This window comes from Prinia subflava, chromosome 6 (genome assembly GCF_021018805.1).
Source record: "Prinia subflava isolate CZ2003 ecotype Zambia chromosome 6, Cam_Psub_1.2, whole genome shotgun sequence".
Classification (NCBI taxonomy): Eukaryota; Metazoa; Chordata; class Aves; order Passeriformes; family Cisticolidae; genus Prinia; species Prinia subflava.
The window spans coordinates 35,563,452-35,581,992 of NC_086252.1; the positions used below are offsets into that span (position 1 = coordinate 35,563,452).

General features: G+C 40.0%; 1 protein-coding gene across 17 annotated transcripts in view; it reads right to left on the bottom strand.

The window, feature by feature from the left end:
* The window catches only part of GTDC1 (glycosyltransferase like domain containing 1), a 200,071-nt gene that overhangs the window by 106,773 nt on the left and 74,757 nt on the right, over positions 1-18,541 (bottom strand). For 16 of the 17 annotated variants that reach the window (XR_010080849.1, XR_010080850.1, XM_063401009.1 and 13 more), the window contains 2 exons: positions 9,758-9,925; positions 6,273-6,446 (listed from right to left, as the gene is read on the bottom strand). Coding sequence is in view for 15 of the 17 variants with exons in the window: in XM_063401009.1 (XP_063257079.1) it covers positions 6,273-6,446; positions 9,758-9,925 (342 nt within the window). In the remaining 2 variants the exon portion in view is untranslated. Of the gene's footprint in view, positions 1-6,272; positions 6,447-7,751; positions 7,802-9,757; positions 9,926-18,541 lie in introns of those variants that run through there. The other variant, XM_063401018.1, reaches the window with a different exon arrangement.

Sequence of the window (18,541 nt, forward strand, 5' to 3'; positions counted from 1 at the left end):
ATAGGGCACTGCATGCAATATTTTTAATGCCTGCTAATGAAATGTGCTATTAATTATTAGGATGTGGTTTGTTTTTTGAAAGCTAAGCACCAGCACGTCTCAACTGTGTATTCAAAGTGACACAACTTGAATATTTCTGAAAAACTGCCTATGGGAAAGTATTATGGAAAATCCTTCTTAAAAAGCAAGTGGTATTTAAATCAATATGAGGACTTGTAGCTCTTACCAGCTCTGCTGCAGAGAAATTTGCAGCTAAGGGGTTAATCAGATTAGATGGGAGTGGTTATAGGCTCAGTGCCACAGGTTTTGCCCTTTGTGGCTTCTCACATCCCAGACTTGGAAAATATGAGCTGTGATACTGAGAAAGGTAAGAAGCCAGCACAGCCCCATAGTGATAAATGAGTTTGCATCATCTGTCATTAGAACTTCCTGCCAACAGGGTCATTCCCTATTAAATTACCACTTGTCAATGTTTAAAATACTGATTGATAAATGACTGTGCCAAAACTGATAACACGACAGCTTTTATTTTCTAATATTCTTGGTTACCACATTCTGCTACTTCAAGATACAGATATAGTGGGGTTTTTTCCAACTACTTTAGTGAAAGACAATTTAATCTAATACAAAACTAACAGGTACTGTATAACGATTGGTCCTGATATACATTACATACTATTCTTCTTGCCAAAATAAACCTACTGGTGATTTAGCGATATGGGTAGATCCAAGTTTCACATTTCATCAAATGCTAGTAATCTGTTTTATCAATATAAACTGCATTTTAATGAAAAAATTCTTTTCTTCAGTACACTTCACTTTTAATTCCCCAGAGTATGATAATTCGTTCACGCTGTAGAACAAGAATGTTTTACAAGACCTTAACTCTCCAGAGAAATTTCTCTGTAAATACAAAACGCAAGTTTTATGGGAATGTGTTGTATGCAACGTGAGCAGTACCCAACATAATAAAAAAGTGGGTTGCACAGAGAATTCTGCTTAAGTATCCTTGTGAGCTATTGTGAGCCTAAATGGTTATTATGATAGCATTTAGAGGAATACCTATACGACAGATAAAAGAGAGTCAGTAAAACTATTTTTGTCCCTGAATAGATAAAAAGAAATTACTTCTTAGCAAGTTTTGCAAAATGAATATATCCCAGCAGACTCTTGAGCCAGGGCATTCTCTAGGAAAGCATTCTTGTTCTGATGCTGCTGGAGTGGTCTGGGGATAAATATTTTGGGGATAAAACTGGCATGTTCTGCCTGTAAGACAAGGCTGGGGTAGCAGGTTTTCCATAATCCAGAGGGAGAATGGGAACTCCTGCATCTCCCAAGACAGCCCAGGATGGGTGTGTCTGGGAAGCACCATGTGAGAAACCACCACTGAAAATGAAACTGTCCTTCACTGAACCACCCAAGCCCTCACTGCAGGTGCAGCTGGGTTAGCACTGATCCCACAGGGGCAGCGGGCACCACCCCACTGCCAACACTCCACAATGAAAAGACTCCATTTTCTGCCCCTTTTGAGCCCACACTGCACTTTCCTCCCAGCAGGGGCTGTGTCCCAGATCCTGAGAGCATCCCTCGTGCTCATTGTGTAACTCTCAAAGTGCCAAGACCGATCCTCAAATCCCGCTTGAGGCAGGTGAGGAGGAAAGACATTCTGGGGAGCAATTCCCATCACCCAGCTCTTCAGCAGCAAGCCCCAAGGTGGGAGCAGTCTATTGGCACTTTCTAATTATGCTAATGACCCATAAACTGTGGTGCCAGCGAGGCTGTGCCACTGCAGAGGGCACGGAGATGCCCAAGCCACCACCAAAGGCATCAGGTACCCCCAGTACCAGAGTCACTGTCATTAGCACTCCACCTAAGCTAATATATCCTATTTCACTGGAAGGCTAATTAGCCAAAAACTGCTCTTCTAAGCTATCTATGGCTTCCCACGTGCAAGACAGTTCACTACAGCTCACATGGGTACCACTGCTGAGCATCTTTCCCTGCAACACAGACACATCCCCAGTGCCCATCCATAGCTCTGGGCTCCTGTGAATTCAAGTCTCTCCTTGCTCATTGACATCTGCATTTTTGCAGTTAAGTTCAGCCCTGCAAACGTGATCCAACTGATGCAATTAATTTATTTTTTTTCACTTCCCCTAAACAGGCTCCTCCACACGTTTCAGCAGAAGAGATACTGTCAGTGTCTTTTAAAAACTTCTGCTTTACTCAGGAACTCCCTTGACTGGCCCTAAAATACTCTCTAAATTGGCAAATTCTGCCTCTCTCACACTATAACTAAAAAAATATAAGCCCAAATGGTTGAGAATGTCCGGTTAACTGTACTAAGCTATAAAAGCAAATGAAGAAAGAAGTCTAAAATCTTTAATTCTACTTCAAAATGTGTAATGCAGATAGTACAAGATACTCACTAACAATTTCCACTTAAAAAAACAAAAACAAAACCTGTTTTTATTTTCTGCTGTAATCCTCATTCTCTCATGTTTCTTTTATATTATTCCACCTCAGTCCAATGGGAATTTTGAGCTCTTAGGAATGTTACTTCATTCTTGCTTATAAAAACATCTTCTTTTCCTACCACAGCGTGATAACAATAAAGATATACTACAATCAGAGGAATAGTAATAAGAACCAAAATCTGAATTAAAATTTTCATTGGAATGAATTCCAAGGAGCACCTAATCTGACCCTGCTTTGCAAACTGCCACTGACAAAGTGGGCACAGATGGGATGAGAGAATTCCTATAAAATCATGGAATGGTTTGGGCTGGAAGGGAGCTTAAAGATCATCCAGTTCTGCAGCAGGCAGAGACACCTTCCACTAGACCAGGAAAATGGTCCAGTGGATATTCAAATACCAACTTTGCAGAAGTTTACCAGGGGGTTCTGCTGGCACGTAGAGAAGCACCAAAGACAACATCAGTCAAAATGGAATTTCTTCCTTGACCATCATTTTACAGTGCAAAGTGAAAAAAGATTATATCGAAACAGACTCTATTGATCATACAGTGAAAAAAAAATTGGATTTATGTTACAATAGAAAATATACTAAAATTAAGTCAATGGCCAGATAAGTGTGAATCACAATGTATTTAGCTCTGTGCTATAAACCCTGAGTGTGATACACAGCACCCATGGCAGAGCAGCCACTGCACTGTGAAGGGACAGCCTGAACTCCGAGGGGTTTCTGTCTCAAAGCTTAGAAATACTCTGATATTTATTCATCACTGCTTCACCAGAATGTACAAAGGGCAGGATTCAAGTCAGAAATCATATGGAGTGGGTATATATGGAGCAGCCTTGGCACCACAGGAATATAATATGGAATCCAGTCATTGTCAGAACCAGAAAACAGGAGGATTAGGTCAGTAAAGATCTTATTCTGTCAAATCCTTAAATCCTTTCATCTCTTCTCATTGTCAGATAAGGACCACAGTCTGCTGGGTTTGCTCTGGGAACACCAACAAGGGTCCTCATAACAAATATTTATTAAAAAAAAAAAGATTCTTTATAAGCATCAACAACTTCCCCTCAGAAGTAGAAAAGTAGCAGTTAGAGGTCCATTTGAAATATTTAAATACACATTACAAATTATAGTGGTGTCTCTCAGAGTATCCACAAGTGTTTCCTAGGATATCCTTCCTCATTATACCTCCCCTCTTAAGTGATCATTTACTATGCTGCTTGTGCTGTTTGTGTCCATCACCTACAGTAATTACATTAAAAGGTAGATGTTTTACAGGATTAACTCCTGTGACATGATCCTTCATTACACTGGTTTTGATCAAGGCTCAGATATATTTTATTTTGCCCTACAACTGCAATATTAATCTAAAATAATCTTAAAAAGCTACCCATCACATGTATGAGGATGATTTCTCAGATCACCTCTCTCTCCCCAGTCCAAATGTAGATTATGTTTCAGACACAAACACACCCTGAGACATTCACACGCAAAATAAAAGAGGTCAAAATAAAAAAATAAAAAAACCCACCCTGGTTATTTTGCCTTCAGAATTTTTAAATATTTTCCCAACATCTCAGCAAAATTATGCATTTTAAAAAGACTGCAGGCACTGAAATGATTGTCAGTCATGCAAATAATCACTTACTTACACTGTATGAGTTTGGTTTGGATAAAGCAAATTACCATTTGAAAATAACTTGAAAAACACTCTGGGCTAAGAGCTCGCTTTATAAATTTTAGCTTGGCCACAATTTTTCTTAACCTTTTTCTCCTCAATCTCCATTCAGTTACTATACTAATACAATCTAAATTTAAAAAACAGCTTTGAATGGCCACAGGTGCATTCAACTTTATGTAAAACATGTAAAGAAATAGCAAATATTGGCTGCAGCTGAAGGTCAAAACCCAAAGAACTTCAGGCAGAAGCAGCCCTTCAGATTTTTTTTCCTGTCTTGATATTGGACTTTGTCTAAACACCTTAGATCTTACATCTAGAATTAGTTGTTGAATAAAATATATATTAGATATAATAGAGCTGACATTAATCTTTGTTTCTAACCACTCTGGTGTGAAAGTTTTACTGTCACACAGTTGTTTATGAACATCTTAATTTTGCCCATCACTGTTGAAAAGAGGTTTTCGATACAATTTCAAGTGCAGTGACCACAATAAAGACGGGAAAGGTGTCCTACCTTGTGAGATGGGATTTAAAATGAGAGCAGGACTCCAAGAGAGAACACAGTGAGATGTGGGATCTTCCTACTGTACCAGTTTGGGTAGCAGGCTAATGATTTTACCCACCTAATCACCTCCTGCTTTGGACAAACGAGTGCTGTGTCTATGATGACTTCAGCCTAATTTGTCAGATCTCGTCTGACCCCATCTGCCAGGGCTGACAAGTCCAAAAGAGCTGATGTAATACACGAGACAGGGTTATCATAACTTCATCTCCAAAACTAGGTCTGGGCCACATGATTCCTAAGGTATGCCAAAGCCCCGAGAGCCTCTGGAACTGGCTCCACGTCAAAAATGCTGAGCACCCACAGCATTCCCTGTGCTCCAAAGCTCTGGACTCTAAGAGGGAATAGTAGAGCCTCAAAGATATACAGGTACTGAACTACGCTGCCATCCAGGCAGCCAAGTCCCTAAGAAACACTGGAGGATTTTAACCCACTTGTCAAAAACAGACATTTAAATCCTTAAACTTCAGACATTGATTTCTAGGTGATTTGCATCAGTGTTTTAGAATGCAAAGTTCTGCAAGACACTGAAACTCAAACCTTGCAGTTTGAGTACATCAGTGAGTGCACGACCTCAGCTCCTGCACTGAAAATTTCTCTACCTCAAACCAGCACACATGTATATTTAGCCTTTGAAATAACTCTAAGTGCAGGCTGGACAGGGACAAAGATCTCAAGCGTGGCCAGAACTTATTATCAGATCAAAAGGCAGGCTCTTGCAAAGTCATTGCAGTGCTTCCCATTCTTATTTCAGCAAAAAAAAATGTACCCAGCATGGTGTTGGGTTTAAGAGTATAATCAAATTGCAGAATCACACTCTATTTAGTGCCGGTCCCACTGAAGCAAAGTTCCTGTTCGGTGGGAGGAGAGTCCCTTATAACAGGAAAAACAATTGTGCCAGGTTTAATCAAAAGTGAAAAGGATCCTGTGAATGTTCCCTTTGAGCCACATAACCCACTGCTAATTTCAAGACAGGCTCTGAAACGAGGGCAATAAAAAACGTCCTTCAGAGTAACCGAGGAGGAGCGAAGAGCAGCAAATGCCAACATCTGCAGCTCTGCTCCCTGCCACAGGAATGCTTCTGCCTACCTGGAAAACCATAAAAAAAGAGGTAGGGGAGTGAGGAGGGGATAAAAGAGCTCCTTGGCTGCAGGCTTATCACTTGCACTGTTCTCCAGCATTTCTGTCTCCTCCTTGACCTCCCCTGCACAAATAAGCAGAGAGCCGAGGAGCAGGCAACTCCTGGAAGGCTGAAACAAGAGGGAAATCACTCAAACAAGTGGGAAATCACTCAAACGAGTGGGAAATCACTCAAACAAGAGGGAAATCACTCATCCTGAACGATGCAAGTTTGCATGACAGGCACTGAGGACAGGCTCGGCTGCCTCAATAGCCTCTGATTATCGAAATACATTTATCAATTAGGGGATTTTGCATATTATCAAACTCATTCATTAACGATGCTTTAGCTGATTAGTTAGAACGTCACCATAAATACAGAGTTTTGACAGGCTGGAGGCAATTTATGACGTGGAAAATGTACTGACCTGCTCACATCAGGAAACCTGACTGGAAAATAAAGAACTTGGCACTTCGGTCTGATTATATTTTCCAAATCCTTAGGTCTGTGGTCAGGAATCAGCTTCATAAATTTTCCAATGGATTTAAGAAAGGATTCCATATTAAAAGCAGAGTTGAACACCACAACATCAGCAACCAAACTGTAAAAAGCAGTGAAGATTAATGAACATATTGCTGCCACAAAAGGAACAGAATTATTCTGCAGGCAAAGGAAATAGGATATATATTCTCATAAACAAGCAAAAGGTGCAAGTAGATGCTAATTAAAATCAGCCTTTTCATGTGAATTAGGAGTAGCATAAGTACCTTAATCAGAAATGTCTTAATTTCGCTCTATTCACTCTTTGAAATCATGTTTAACCTTTTTTAACTAATAATAAATTACTATTATTAATCTAAAGGAGCACATCCTCTTGTAGCTGTGGGGTTTTATTCATAAAATGGTAAGTATAGTGTTACTATCATCATGTCTCAGAAGTATTATAAACAGATAAGGCCCACTGTAATCTGACTTTTGTAGAATTCAAGTTGGAAGAAAATGAAAATCATTTTCTCCTCAGAAATATTGTTTTATTGAAGGACAATTTACCTTTGGTTAACCTACCTTCAACTGACCATGTGTGTCAGGTAGCAGGACACTAAAGAAATGGGATTTTATTTTAACCTATGCAGATGCAATCCTGATTAAGAGCATATCCATGATATATAAATATAAAATACATTGCATACAATATCCCTCCCCACAAAAAAAGTTTGAAAAAAATTGGCATATAAATTTAATGTTTTATTTCTACTGCTGTATTTTAAAATCGACCAGATAATAATTTTAAGATGGAGTTCAACGACAATGCAGGTATTATTTCTCCACTAAGTGTCAGTCTGGACAAAATAGGCAGCTATAAAAAACCTGAAATATCTGGGAGTTTATCCTGGCAGTGCTGCCACAATCTGAGCTACACCAACACGCACAGCACTAACTGAGGTAAGAAATGCTTTATGGCCAGTTGGTTTTCTCAATATGTTATATATTGTAATACAGACCTACAGGTCAGAAGATACATTGAGGACATGTGTTCATAAGTCACAGGGCTGCTGAAAAGTATATTTGAGGTGAGAGGCTGTCATTCATCCTCTCTGCATCTTTCTGCTGTCTGGTCAAGAAGGAGAACTGACACTGCTCACCAAAGCAGCAGGAGTCAGCAGGAAAGGCAAAGAAACCCCAACATTAGAGAGAAATAATCCTTTTCAAGCTGACTGCAGGAGCTGAAATGCTTTCTGGCATCTTACCCTCTTCCCCACCTATGGTTTTTAACCCGTTGGAAGCCTCGGTTTTGTACAGAAATCATCTTTTCTGCACTGATTTACAGATGACATGAGGCAGGAACCTGACAAGTTCCTGTGCTGCTCTCTGACACTCACAAAAGGCTCCAAGAACAAAGTCTCACCTTCTCTCGTGCGTGAAGTCTTATCTGCCCTAACTCCTTCCTGCAGGCTCCGCAAATCAGGGGCAAATGAGAAGGATGAAATCCTTAGAAACATCAGGTACAAACAACAGAATTCTGTTTTTACAGTCCAAAGCACCAGCCCGAGAGTTCAAAGTGCTCTAATTTTAATTGTCTCCAAAACCTCTGTGTAAAATTGGAAAGGTACATTTCCCCATTTCTAACGTATTTGGAAGATGGGAAGATGGCACCTCTTTGCAGATGACCACTGGAGTGTGAAGAACAATAGAGAGAACATGGCTTCTGCTTTCTGTTAAACTGGGGTTTCAGCAGAGCAGAAATGGGAGATGAATATTATTTAACTACATGAAGAAGATACTGGAGGCTGAAGGGGACAGAATGGAGCATCTATTCCCTAGAAAACCAGGCAGGATGGGTTTGGAGAAGCCTGGCCTAGTGCAAGGTGTCCCTGCCCATGCCAGGGGGCTGGAACGAGATGGGCTTGAGAGTCCCTTCCAACCCAAACCATTCCACGATTTTATCATCTGTAAAAATCACCTTTATTTATCTAACATGAGAAGATACTTAAAATGCATATTTTGAGGATAAATGTTTGTCAGTTCATAACAGATGTATGAAAAGTAACTGCCACAATAAAGTAAAATATATATAAGTAAAATATATATACAAAAAGTATTCCTTTCCCAGTGCCAGAAAACACTTCTTTTTGTTAGAACATCTGAAAATGGCTGCTACTATTTTCCAAAGATCTTTCACTTCACTCTCCCATCTTTACAGCTCAGTAAGTGAAACATGTTGCAAACACTGTGGCAGAGGCAGCTGCAGAATGGCCAGAGCATGCACAGATCATTAATTGAGAAATTTCAACACAACTGCCTTAGATTATAAAGATGCAAAAGCTTGACTTGCACCTTAAAATGCTCAAGCCCTATTCTTAATAATTCTTCCACCAAGAGAGAGGTAGGATCGTGGAAATGAATTTATTTCAGTTTAAAACAAGTGAGTTTTGCTGTTTCACTTAGGTCTGTGCAGAGCCTAACCACAAAGCTTTTCAGTAGTGCTGTTATTAACTTCTTTCATTAACTCAGATTCGAGAAATACATTTGTTTTTAGCAACAATAAAGGACCACAGCCTTTAAAATGTCTGGGTATTTTAGCACTGCACAATTCCTGAATACTAGATGAAAGAAATATAAGGATTTATCTGGTATGTTTACTGCCCTCTCTTCACAGGAAAAGTGCTGCAGTACATTTTAATTTCTGTTTATTTCCCTAAAACCCTCTCCATAATTTCAGCTGGATGCAGTAAAAGCTATGGCCAAGCACGAGCTGAGTAGCTGCAGCTTTGTGAAGCATCCATGAAACAAACAAAGCATCACTTTCAGCCAAGGCACAGGTCAGAAATCCCACCAACAATGGGTACAACCATGGCAGCACTGGTGGACTTTATACAATAAATTGAGATGATTTTTTAGGGCAAAGTGGTCCAGCCACACTGATTTTATCAAGCTCTCCTCAGAACTCTGCTGGTACCTCAGTTTGCTACAGGATCATCTTTTATAGAATCAGAGAATAGCCTGAATTGGAAGGGACCTAAAAGCTCATCTCATTCCAAACCCCCTGCCATGGGACACCTTCCACTATCCCAGGGTGCTCCAAGCCCCATCCCAACCTGGCCTTGGACACTTCCACAGCTTCTCTGGGCACCCTGTGCCAGGGCCTCACAGCCCGAACAGGGAAGAGTTTCTTCCTCATGTCCAATCTAAACCTACTCCCTTTCAGTTTGAAGTCAATTCCCCATTTCCTGTCACCCCCTGGTCTTGAAAAACATTAATATAAAATAATTAATACAAAAAAAATCAATACAAAATAAAAATAGAAAAATAATTAATACCAAAAAAAGTATCTGGAGAAGGATTTCTCATGGTTACAAAGCTGCAGACAGAAGGACACCTTAAATAACGAGGAGCAGTGCGAGCCACACCTACCATGAAAGAATCTGGTTGTATCCATACTGAAAATCCCTTTCCTGGCATTTCTGGACAGGATATGCCAATTGGTTCTCATGGAAGTAGAGGACCTTTTTCAATTTGCCAAGGTCAGGGCGCAGGGCGGCGAGTTCAGCCAGGTTAAGCACCGAGCTTGCAAAGAGGATCCTGCAAAACAAGGAGAGCAGTGTTTACTGCCGGCGAGCGTGCAGGCAGGGGTCACCCCTTCCCCTGCTCCCCACTCCCTCCCCCCCAAGAAAAACATAACCCCTATAGGGACACATCAATAGCTAAGCCTTAATACCATGTAGCAGCATTGGAAGTTTTGATCTCTTAAAAAGCGGCTGCTAAGAACCCAACTAGAAAAGCACCGAATCTCATTGGTCTTCCCAGCTCAGTTACAGAGAGATGCAAAATAAAAAAAAAAAAAAAAAAAAAAAAAAAGCTGGATGGATTTTATTGAAAAAGGCAAGAAAAGCTGTATCTGAAGGACAAATGGAACAAAGATAAGGCTGACTAGGGAATACTTTGCTTGCCAGTTTCATTACACTTTACTTCTTTATGCAACCAACTACTGAAATTCAATATATGAGCAGGAATGGCACATGTTCATGTTATGACATAAACCCTTTTGATTTATGCAGTGCACTTATCTAGTATGGTCTGCTTGTCTCTTTATTTTTTCCCCCCACCCTTTTTCTGTTTTATTTTCACATTTTTATTAGGTAGCCTCTATAATGAAATGTTGTTTCTAGCCTTGCACGCCAGTCCTGCCGCTGCACTCCTGCTATTCCACAGTCCACAACACTGCACACATCCTTCAATTAGATAAAGCAGGCACAAACTACACTAACAAGCTGCTATCTTAGCCTTGTGCAACTTCCCAGGCTATCAGAAAATGAATGTATTTAAATGTGTAATATGAAATCCTGACCCTACTGTAACCAGTGGCAGGTTTCCCTGCATTTCACCAAAAGCATGGGAGCATCTCCTGGCCCCTGGCTAGCACTGCTTCCAAGCAAAGTGAATCCTGAACTTGCACAGAGCTGCAGAGCCTCACACATTTGTGTCCTGTATTTCTTATTACAAGGGATTAAAAAAAAAGAAAAAAATGAGATCAGGTATCTATTGCACATAGAACGTTAAGTTTAATAAACTACTTTTTGATAAAGCCTGTTTCTAAGTAGTTTGGGGTTTTTTTGCTATCCACCATTTTAATAATTCATATTCAGAACTGATTCAGGCAATGTTTTATTGATTTAAAATATTTTTTCTAAGGTTTTTTTTTTTCCTACTATTTTTCCCCTTCTTTCTATTTTTACATGAATTTTGTGTTCAAGATTACTGCTGAACTGACACCACTGATGTGATAAACTTCTGATTCTGGCTGCCAACCTCAAAACTCATGAACTTCTCCAAATATCCATCTAGATCATACATATTATATCTCTGCTAACTTACACCCTTCTTAGATAACCTGTATCTACAGAACAAACACTTCCTAGGGCAGAGATCCTGTATCCATCTTCATCAACCTGGGTCAATGCTGATCTGAAAGGCTTACCAAAGTAAGAGATGACTGTTATTGCCTTGTTCATCAAATATTTGATGGTTCTAAAGGGCCTGTCACACAGAATGCCAATTAAGATATGAGCTCAGGTTTATTACAAGCCATACTAGGAAGAAAAAATGGTTTTAGGTAAGTCATTACTTATTTGTCACCATGAGTAATGACCTCTGGACCTCATAATGACCTGGGTGCCAGGCTCAAAGCAGAGCAGGAAAAGCTTCCTGGGGGCGGTGTGAAATCCCTGCTCAGCACTAGAGTGACAAAGAAAAATGCAAACTGGAGAAAATGTACCCCAAAACCTGCAAAAATGAGAAGAAATGGTTGTTTGGAAAAATTTTTGCTAGGGATGAACAAAGGGGAATGGTTTCAAACTAAAAAATGATGGGTTGACATTAGATAAAGGAAGTTCTTCTCTGTGAGTTTGGTGAGGCCCTGGCACAGGTTGCCCACAGAAGCTGTGGCTGCCTCATCCCTGGAAGTGTCCAAGGCCAGGTTGGGCAGGGCTAGGAGCAAGCTGGGACAGTGGAGGAAGTCCCTGCCCATGGCAAGGCACTGGAACAAGATGAGCTTTAAGGTCCTTTCCACCCCAAACCATTCTAGGACTCCATTTCTGGATTGCATTATGGTTTCTCTTTTCCTTTACTGATTTTTCAAAAAATTCTTTTCTGCCCTGAGTTAGGGAAGAAAACTGAACTGATACAGGATGGTATCAATGAACCTGGCTGAGTTTGAAGGAAGAAAGAGGAAAAAGCACATTGGGACTCAAACCATGGGAAGCAGCACAGAGCAAGGGTGGGAAGTGCAGACAGTGGAGGTGCCAAGGTTAACACACTGACTGCAGAGGAAAGGGGAATGGGAAGCACAATGAGAAGAGATCCAAGAAAAAAGCTTGAACAAAACCATATAGCTCTAACACCTCTTAACTTGCTCAGATCAACAATGGAATAATTAGGAGAAATAAAAAAAAAGATGGTTACAGCCACAGGCAAAAAAAAGAAAAGTGTCTGCAGTCCTGGCTTGGGCAAACTGGAGGAATTCAATAGCATCATTAGAGCACACATGAGCCAGGCTTCTAGCAGGGCAAAAAAGGCTGAAAACTTGGAAAGCTTGCAAGAGGTAGATCTAAATTTTCTCCACTGTAAATAGAAAGTGATAAGACTCAACTAACAAGCAGATCGCTTATCACTGCCCAGCTCAGCACAATAAACTGGTGTCAAGAGAAAACTGTGGTGATGACTAGCAAGTTCAGATGTAGATCCTGAAAAGACATTTCCTATGCTTCTTAGAGCAAGGAAAAGAATTAAAATAAAACCACTGATTAGAAAAAACCCTCCTCAATTAATTTCCGTTACTTTGCAGCTCTTCCAGAATTTATCCCGACTCTGAGAGGCTCTCGTGGTTGCTTCTTTAGTGGCAGAGAAGCTGCTAACTACCAGCACTAACCAATTTCCCTGGCTTTACAAGCTTAAATAACACCTGACAGCACGAGTCCCCGTGAACATGCCCACAGAGCAGCCGCGTTCGTGGCTAATGGACTCACGCAGGGCACTGGAGGATATGCTGGAGTGTATTTCCATTTAACACCTATTACAAGGGGAAGAAAGGAAAGTTTATTATAATGGAACGTGCGACATAAATATATGTCAGTTGTCATTCCGTGTGACATCAACTTTCATTTTACCTCGGGTTATTATTTAAGTAATAAATCCTAACAAGGTGAGCTTTATCATCCCACAGAGTGTATCCGGGAGGTAGAGACACAAGGTGATGGCAAGAACGCTCAAAACATGATAATTCCTGACAGCTGCTGCTTGAGCACAAGTTAAATTGAACAGTTTATCTCAGCATAAAGATGTTATAAGGTTTTATGTTTAATTTAAAAAAATTAACATAAAACCCAGAGAAAGCGGAGTTAGGCAATCTTTCACAAACATGACATACTACAATCACTGTATAAGCTGGATTAGTACTTATTACCATGCTACTAGAGAATTAAGCTGTTTTTAGACCACCAAAGAGCTTTAAATTGCAACTTTTGTCTCTGTAAGAGAAACCTATATTTAAAACGTCTGCTAAATTCAAATTAACAGCTACATCATTAACTTACCATCTCACAAAACCCCCTACAATTCAACCGCTATTATGGTGTCCTTATCGAGACCTATCAACACTGCAGCATTTAATATATACAGTGCTCTCCAATAAATACAGCGAGTGAATCCTCACTAAACCTGTGCTGAAGGTCACATTCCTAAAGCTCTCCTCTCCAAAACATCCCTGAGCGTTTTGCTGTGTGACAAGTGACCTTCCTGCACTTGAAGAGCAGGACCATCCTACGTGCAGCAGCCCCACTGCCTTGAGGAGTGGCCGGATTTCAGGGCCACCATCCACACAAGCTGCAGTCTAAAGGCTTGTGCCTCATCTGAATCAGTTCACAGTCCTCCTGAGGAGCTGCTTGTGTGGAATTAGTTAAGCATGTGCTTAACTAAAATAAATATTCCTGGGACAGAAGCTGAGTGCACTTGCAGGTTCAGAGATGTGACACGTCCACAGAATTCTCTGCCCTTTGCTACTGTCTTCCCCTTTATTCCACTCCAAAGGACTGAAAATCAGTAAAATATGAAAGCCCTTTTTTTTTTCTTTTTTAATTACCAGCAGATTAAATGACTAATACAGGTTTCCACTTATATCAAGCAAATTGTAATAGTGAAGGTGCTAAAGTATTTTTATTTGGCTTTATAAATCTTCTTTGTGTCACGCAGCCATGATTTACTCTTTTATGGCATTGCTCTAAATCTTTCAATTAAATTCCCATGCAACTTAACTAAAAACACATTTTGCCTTCCCCTTGGGAGACCACACAGGGCATATTTATGTATCTATGGATATGGAGGCTGAACTCTCCCATCCGCCAGGCTTACAGAACAAAGCAAGTTTAAAACAGCACCTGATTTGTGGTGGAATGTTCCTCAGACTGGCAGAAGCTCTGCACGAAGGACAGATGAACGTGGCCACAATTTGTGTGGCAGTACAGGGTAACCCAGCTCTCCCTGGAAAAAGTGGATTGCTGTAGGATTCAATACTGCAGCAGCAGGGACTCTCCTGCTCCGCAAATAAAACCCAAAGCCATAATTCTCTGCTGCAAAACAACTACATCCACAGTAAAATGAGTTTATGATTGAAGATCTGGCAGTCCAGAAAAGAGCTATGAGCACTCTTCATCCTCCAGGAGCACTGTGATAATAAAACAGACTAAAATTTGGATTTGGCTACAAATATGAGCCTTTTAGGGAAAAAGGGTACTAAAATAATACTGTTCAGTAGATGGCACTGATTGAACCAGTGAGGCCCTGGCACAGGGTGCCCAGAGGAGCTGCCCCTGGATCCCTGGAAGTGTCCAAGGCCAGGTTGGACAGGGCTTGGAGCAACCTGGGATAGCAGAAGCTGTCCCTGGCCTTGGGAGGGGTGGAATGGGATGAGTTTAAGGTCCCTCCCAACCCAAACCATCCTGTGACTTTACCTCTGGATTGCACTGGAATTTATCCAAATCATTCTGTTCCATGTTGTCCCCTTAAAGACCGAGGCAAAGCCAAGAGGTTTCAGCACAGACATGGAGAAACAGGGGCTCCAAAGGTGATGAGGGCTGCCAGCCTCAAGATCAAACCTCATGGTTACGGCTCCCCCATCACACAGTTTTCCTTGACTTCAACCCAGCAATTAGCCAAGTCCATGGATTTGGCTGTAAGTTATCTTTCAAATGTAAACTGTGTCTCAAATAGCCCTCTTAATGGCTGCAATCTTAACAGACTGGTTATTTTTGTTTGTTATTACACACATTTTTATATGACCAACTTAACAGAAGTTGCATTTTTATCACTAGCCCAAGAACACACAAATTACAACCACATAAAAAGCTTTTCCTCTTCCCATTACACAATAGACGACACTGAATTTCTGAACAATAAATACTAATAAGTGGTAATATGTGACAGTAGACAGTATAATAAATAATAAATTAACAATAATTTTTTGACATGGAATGTACAAATGTCAAAAATGCTTATAGATATTTTAACTCATAAATTAAGGTTTTTGTAGATAAAGATAATTTGCCATGTTTACAGAAATAATTAAGTCTTACCATTTTAATGGTCTTTATTTTTCAGAACAAATCACAAGGGTTGTCATGCCTTTCATCTTAATTAGGCCATGTGTTTGTCTTATTTATTTCTATGTACTTTCATAAACGTTTACAAATATTAATTGTAAAGAAAAATATTTTTTCCTCTTGCTATAATTGCTATATGTACATACAGTACAGTGATAAATATTCATGGCTGCTACCACTTCAATATTTAGGATTTGGGAATGGCCTTGTATGTTAAAATACAGCAGGAAGGAAAAGCTGGGTTTCAACTCATACTGCCAATCCCTTCTTTTTATATATTTTTATTTTAAAATACACCATTTCAAAAATTTAAAAAGTTATATAAATGCATTTTTTAATTTGCAAATGATTTGGATCCTCTCACAATTCCTCCTTACCGCTCTGATTCATTATTTCACCCAGCTGATCAGAGTATTTATGTACTGGAATCATCTCAGACAAAATTCCAGGCCAGATCCTTAGCCCATACAATTAAGAACCAGTCTTAAACACTTTTACACTATTTTTATGACCTTTAACTCAAAAAGATATCAAAAACTATGTGAAAACTGTGAATCAAAATTACTTCTCTATTTAATATCAAGAAGTAAGCTTGAAGGAGACTCTCACAGGGCCGACTTTTGAGGGGGGTGTATTCTGTTTGAACCACTTTGCTTTTTGGGCAACGACACTGAAGCTTCTTGAATTTTATTAAGTGTGTGTGTTACTATTTTTTTCTCTGATTTGTAATTAAGTTTGGCTTCAATTAATTACTGACAGATGCACATTTTTACTTTAGTGGCCAGATTGTTCACCATGGGCTACATTGGCCTCTCTGTTCCCACGAAGGGAGAGGTCAGGGCCAAGCAGTCAGAGCTGTGGTGATGGGGGGAAGGAGAAACCATGAATCCACACCGTCCTCCTCCCTCAAATTCCATCAGCAACCAACAGTGAAGCAAAGGAATTTTATTAGAGCAGAGAGTAAGTAAATCAGAATAACCCACGAGTGAAAGGTAGCTATTGCTGGGTGGTTTATATAAGATGGACAGTCTAACTCTGCCCAAATAGGTGCTGTGATGGAGCAAAGAAAAAGCAGGAAGCAAGATAAATAGAGGACATAGTGACTGAAGGCAAAAAAGTTCACCACAGGTAAATATACAGGATGCAGTGATGTATATCGAAATGACATTTTGAAGAAAAATGCTTGCGAAACTGATGTTCTACTCAATTAGGTAACATTTAAGCAGCATTATTTATTGGTTGTAAGGCTGCAAATTAATTTAATTTGGTATCTTATCTGTCCAACTCTGGAGAGAAGCCAAACATGTCAAATGCCTGGCATGAACAACGCAATATGGCCAAGGGGTTGTAGCAGCGGGGAGAAGTCCTGGGGCTACACATAACTACACTTCTAATCTGAACAGCAAAATTTGATCATCGCTACTTCCCATCTCCTGGTGTCAGCTTGGACCCAGGATGGCACAGAGCAAACAGTCAAAATCTTGGATACATGGATCCCACTGCAAGCAAGGCTGGTTGATCCCACAGAAAGGGAATCAAACCCAGTTCAGCACAGACCCACCATAATACTGAGGGCTTCCCCTAAGAGAAGGTTTCTACCAAGAAATGCTCGCATAAAGTAGACCAACAAATGAGTGGAACTCATTTTCCATTATTTTAATAAGTTTTGGTAAAGTAAAAACTAAAAATCTTCCCCTAATTTTCAGGTTTACACGTTTTGTCTTTCAAAACCACAGAAGACCCACTGCCTTTGCACAATTGCAGAGAAAAATCATGGAATCTCAGAATTGTTTGGGTTGGAGGGGACCTTAAATATCATCAAGTTCCAACCCCTTGCCATGGGGAAGCTTTGCTGACTGTTTAGGGTTACATTTCAAGTGCCCTGAAAATCCTGTCTTCCAAAGTACACCAGACTGGTTTTTATGTTGCTTTATGCACCTTGATATCTAAACACTTTTTTTTTTTTAAGGAATTTGAAGACTGTGACTAAAAGGAACTTAGATTTCTTAGCAAATGGCTTTCACATTTTTCTAATATCCCACAGCTCCGATTTAATCTCGAGCATTCCACATACAGCAAGTCCTTTAAAAATTATTTTTATGGAATCTCTTAGCTGATTTTCCTAAAAAATCTTGCACTCTGGAGCATCAACCCAAAGCATAACTGCTGCCTAAGAATGGAGACCCTCAGGAAAAGCAGGATTCTTCCCATAAAACTAATACAGTCCTCGAAAAAACTCAGACTGTCATAAAACCTGAGCAGCTGGCAACTCTGTCACCATGAAGTATCCATATGGAAGACCGAGATGTGTCAAACTACCCAAAACGAGTTTGGATAGTGCAGAAGATGGAATAAATAATTCAGTATCTTCAACACTTTCAACAGCAGGTAGTAGATATGCTACCTGCTCCTACAACGTGCCAAAATGTAACATGCGAGTGAGAGCGAGCGAGAGAATGTGAGTGTCTCCAACCTGTTTTCATGAGGATATTTTGCTCGAGGAACTTCTCTTTTTAGAGGCATATGATCCGTATCAGATGTTTGTCAGGAGCAAGCAGCACCACAGAACATTAGGAATAACTTAGTGATTTTTAATATATATTCACAAAGTGAATTCACAAAGTCCTCCGTATACATGTATTAAAAAGAAAAAAAAAGTATTTTTATCAAATATTACAAAAAAAATGAAGGGGAAATATGTATTTCTCCCAAATGCACTTCACACTTCTAGAATATTTGTTGCTGCAGCATAGTGGCAACTTTCCTGCCATAATATAAGCTCAGCAAACTAGTCCATGTGCTCAGCAAACTGGCAATCAGATCCATAATTTAAATATTTCTGCTCCATGTTCATGACATAGTTCAACTATAAAACTACATTGTGCAGTGTGTCAGTCTTCTGCCATGTCTTCCTATGAGAAACAGTCACACATTGGTGCATAAACCTTCATCATTTATACTCAGAGAAGATTGTGACACTTCTGTTCCCCAAGACATTAATTTAATGCTTAAGGGTCTCCAGACCTGTCTTTGGAGGGCCAAACTC